Source organism: Ipomoea nil, unplaced genomic scaffold (genome assembly GCF_001879475.1).
Source record: "Ipomoea nil cultivar Tokyo-kokei standard unplaced genomic scaffold, Asagao_1.1 scaffold0019, whole genome shotgun sequence".
Classification (NCBI taxonomy): domain Eukaryota; kingdom Viridiplantae; phylum Streptophyta; class Magnoliopsida; order Solanales; family Convolvulaceae; genus Ipomoea; species Ipomoea nil.
In genome coordinates, this window is record NW_017616447.1 from 125,569 (window position 1) to 130,667 (window position 5,099).

Sequence of the window (5,099 nt, forward strand, 5' to 3'; positions counted from 1 at the left end):
AGCTCCAACAACATTTAACAAAGTACCAATGTTTTGAAAAAGTAAAACAACACAAAAATGTCTAAGTTTTAAATCAACTTTAAGGGGGTGTTTGGTTGGCATGAATTGCGTTGGAATTGAATTACAATTCAATAAAATGATAAACTACATTGTTTGGTTGGAGGGAATTGCAATTTCCTCAATTCATTGAATTGCAATTCATAGGTCCCCCTATGAATTGCAATTCAATGAATTCATCCACAGGGAAAGGGAAGGAAAAGACATATTTGTCCTTCAATGTTATTATTAAAATTATTACACAAAGGGTATTTTAGTCTTTATATCACTTATTCCATTTTCTTTATTCCTCCCTACCAAATAATGTAATTGTAATTCCTACTTTATTCTCACTTTATTCTTTTCCCACCGAATTACAATTCTTTTCCTCCTTAATTCATTCCTTCCAACCAAACGCCCTATAAAACTCTATGGGGGTGTTTGGTAATTGGATGTTAGTTGGTAACAGATAGCTGGTTGATAGCTAATTGTATTAGCTAGTTTGACCACCTGGTAGTATTAGCTGGTTATAGAAAGATATTTGGTAAATTAACTATTAGTTGATAACTGATTACATGTAAAATGACGTTTAAAGGTACGAGTGCATTATGTTATTTCAACATATAATAATAATAATAATAATAATAATAATAATAATAATAATAATAATAATAATAATAATAATAATAATAATAATAATAATAATAATAATAATAATATTATTATTATTATTATTATTATTATTATTATTAATTTTAATCTTTATAAATGATTCTAAAATTTGAGTCACCAATTATATTTGCAAGTGTGTTATTTTTTTTATTTATATAAGTGTATTATTTTTATTTATTTCACTATTATTGAATTATTGTAATAATAATAATAATAATAATAATAATAATTATTATTATTATTATTATTATTATTATTTATTTTTTTATTATTAAATGCCTAAACCCGGCCATGCCCACGCCCTATATTATTGTTGTTGTCGTTGTAGTAGTAGTAGTATAAACTCAAGTCGATGGCAATCCACAAGACCACAAATTGTGTCAAAATCCCTACCCACAGCAGCAATGACAAGATAAGGAAGACGGCCATGGCAAGAAGATGTAGAAGACGGCCATAACGAAGAAGACCGTGACCCCTTGAGAAGGCCTTCTCCGGCGAGAAGGCCACCACAGTGGTGGCCTTCTCAATTGGAGAAGGCAACCCAGATCGTGGTGGCCTTCTCGCCGGAGAAGGAAACCCAGATTTGGGTTGCCTTCTCCAGTTGAGAAGGCCACCACAGTGGTGGCCTTTTCGCCGGAGAAGGCAACCCAGATTTGGGTTGCCTTCTTCGGTGGAGAAGGATGGTCGCCTTCTCCGTGATTGGCGACCGTTCGCCGATTGCCGGTCACGTTTTTGCCTGAAAATATGTCGAAAAGTGGTTGGATCTACAATGACCTATGATAGCAGGTCATTTACTTGTATTTGAGCTTCATTGCATGAAATTGTATTTGTTCATGGGTGTAATTGCACCTTTAAAAAGTTGGAGGGGTTAATTGACTTTTAAGCAATAGTTTGAGGGCCTATTTGACCATTTTTCCTTAGAGTTTCATTAAGCATACTTTCAAATTCTTATATATTCCCTTCTACTTTTTGATATGGCAAACAATGATGATGGGTATTTTCATTATTTGAGTCCATGTGTCTAAATAAAAAATTTGAGTCATAGAAAAGTGTCTAAATCAAGAATTTGAGTAATAGAAAATTGTCTAAATCAAGAATTTGTAAGGCTCAACCCACAACCTCCCATACAAGAGAGTAACTTGATCAAATATATATTTTTTTCCAAATTATACATAATATCTAGTTTTTAAGCCAAATGACCCAAATAGGCGTGTAGCCGTTTAGGACCACCTAATTAACAAAAGATATGCACGTGAAGTCCCTATCATCATCCACCAAAATCTGGGTAAATTTCAGAAGAAAAGAAATGAAGAAACACATAATAATGCACAATATATGACAACAAAGATACCTTACATATATAGTTCCATGAGCAATCAACAATCCTTTACATTTACATATACCGTAGTCACGGACTCACGGTGATGTGGTGCACAAGTTTTGGTGGCTACAAAATTGATCATACAACACGTACTCAACCACACTATACCCGGCCAGTACATTAAGACAACAAGATTAACACCAATATAATTAACACTTATGCACAAAAACCAGCAAGATATATAGCAAACTGACAAGCTAAGTAGGCACTTAAGCATATCCAAATTCTAACTTCACCTTAAAAGCTAGTTAATTAGCTCAAAAGCAGATCGGAATAACTTCATTCAAGGAACGTTAACGCCGTTGTGGGTGGCAGCGCCGCCGCCGGGTCTGTGTCTTGCGGCAAAGCGATTAACCAAGGCAAGAGCGTTGCTAGTGACTCGAGCAACATTCAGAACTCTGGCCCTAATCGCCCCCTTCACGTTCCCATCCATGGCCGCCCCGGCAAACCCATCAAGGCAAGTGTTTTCGTTGGTCAAAGCAGCGCTAACCCACGTCTGCACATTGCCCACATGCCACACAAAGTCCTGGCTCGGCACTCGCCCCGCCGCCCGCCCCAGCTCCCGGATGGAACGCCTTAGCTCATCCATGGTGTCGCCCATGGTGTCCACGCAGTCTTTAACCGCCTGGAGTTCCCTTGGCTTTAGCCCTCTGCCCGATCTTGTCAGCTTCACCACGAACATCGCGGCCGACCGAGCCTTGGCTAGGCTGACGGACAAGGCAACCTCGGCCAGTTGCCGCTCGCTCTGCTGGATTGAGTTGGCATAGGCGGAGAGACAGTCAACGCACAAGGATGGGTACCGGGTGGCTCTGCAAGAGGCTTTGATGAAGTTTGAGGGAAAGGAAGAAGACTCTGCTGTACCGGCAAGATAAGAAGACAAGATTATTAGTACCAAGTAAAGAAGACTAAGGTTGCCCATTTTTGCTTTGCACATCTAGGAACTAAGATTGGATTCTACTTCACTCTTTAAGTAGATGTATGAGATTTTGGGAAGCTTTATATAGCACCTCAATCACAATGGTCCTTATTATCAACCCTTACCAATAGATTTAGAGATTAAATAATTGGTATTCAGATAACAGATGATAGGCAAAAAATAAAATTGAAACTTGATAGGTACCAGATACTAGTCTGGTGACTCAACTGTACATGAACAGCAGAGGCTAGACCTTTGCTCACTGCGCACAAGGAGCCCTCCTCACTTGGAGAGGTTGTGTCATTCTTCCAACTTTCACCTCTATGACCAGTTGAGCTACCCAGTTATATAGATTTAGAGATTAAATAATTAGCCAATGAAGACAATTCAATTACTCTCTCTGTCCCATTTTACATGTCATATTTATTATTCATTGATTAAATCAACTCTTTCATCTTACTTATTTTCTATAGTACAGAGTTGTTTTAAATTATTTTTAAATTTGATTTTTGTGTTTAATTAATATGAAGTAGTACTATTAATGTAGTTTTTAAATATATAAATTTTACTGAATATATATTAATATATTAAACTTAATATTATGATAATTAAACTAAAAATAATTTCAGTCAAACCTTAATCGAACCAAACAAACAAAATGGGACGAATGAGTAGTATTCAAGTAGTAAATTATGGACAAAAATGCAGGATTGGAAGTTGACAGTTGCATTGTGAGAGTTACACCTAATGTGGTGGATTTTTAAAATGCACCAAATAATGCTCTTCTCACCTAAACTATCAAGTCGCTCAGTCACCATACTTTACCCTTTCACCATTCTTTTTCTAGCTATCATCTCATCATCCAAACTAATAGAAAGTTATATAACTTATATTAGAACTTAAACAATATAGAATCAAACTACTATCTCGCTCAATTGAGATAATACTCTCTCATCAATATTTATTACACCATTCACAAAATATATAAGTTCAAAACTCTAAAACAAATTAAATTCCCCCATTTTTACTAGTGTAATTGGTAGCTAGAAGCTATCTTGAAAAAGCAAGCATATATTCCAAATAAAGTACTCATCTTTTAAGGTTAAAATTAAAGGTTGTCACATGTCGGCCTCCTTTTCTTTATCTCCTTTATTTACAAGCCTAGCTTGAACCACAATATTATTTTCTATTCAATATCTTAATCCATTTATGTCCTTTCACGTTACCATTTGAAGTTGCAATGGTTTTGTAACTCTTCTTAATGATCCCATCTTTTGCCTCAACCTCGTCAGCATTTAGATAGATATATACATTCTTTATGAAACATATTATCATATATTATTATATACATAATAGAAGCTGAACCTTTACGCATAGAAATATTGTCCTTGTTTACTATTGACTCATCATGACCAATAATTGCTTTAAAACCATGGACAACAACAAACAGGGAGTGAGATTTTGGGATAAGTGTCAACCTAGTCAGTTCTAGACTCTCTAATAAAAAGAAATGAAAATCACCATTTTGGTCTCTCAATTGTTTCGCAACTGTTAATGTAATCCTTAGTTATTAATTTCAACTAATTTGATCATTAAATTGTTTAAAATTTTATCAATTAACCCTTCTGAGGGACCGAAATAGTGATTTCTTCATTTTTAAAATTTCTTCAATTTGATCCTTTAAGGTTTTAATTGACGAAATTTTAAACAATTCAAGAATCAAATTAATTAAAATTGAAAATTATACCCTACATTGGCAGTTGAAAAACAATTGAAGGACCAAAATGGTAATTTCTCTTAAAAAAATTATAAATAAATTTAGATATTGACGAGCCATTTTTGATTTTCTAGTCACAAAAAATTCATAATATCTGGTAATCATATTTACCTTTGATTAATCAAAAGTTAAGCATTATGAAATCTCATATAGCTATATGCATGCGGATATAAGATAATTCTCTCAACATTTAGTACTCTATGTTCATAATGACATGGTGCAGGGTCAGGCTGTTGTCCTGTTGCAGCTGCCAAAATTGGAGAGGGGAAAGACAAGTTATTAAGGGTCACCAATATAGCCCAACAAATACGGTTCAC

The 5,099-nt window shown here is 34.9% G+C and overlaps 1 protein-coding gene across 1 annotated transcript; it reads right to left on the bottom strand.

Annotated features, from left to right (window-relative positions):
* Nucleotides 1-2,020: 2,020 nt before the first annotated feature.
* Nucleotides 2,021-3,091, bottom strand: LOC109173360 (21 kDa protein-like). The gene has a single exon (XM_019322866.1). The coding sequence runs from the start codon at nucleotides 3,021-3,023 to the stop codon at nucleotides 2,373-2,375; it is 651 nt and encodes a 216-aa protein (XP_019178411.1). The 5' UTR covers nucleotides 3,024-3,091; the 3' UTR covers nucleotides 2,021-2,372.
* Nucleotides 3,092-5,099: the final 2,008 nt, after the last annotated feature.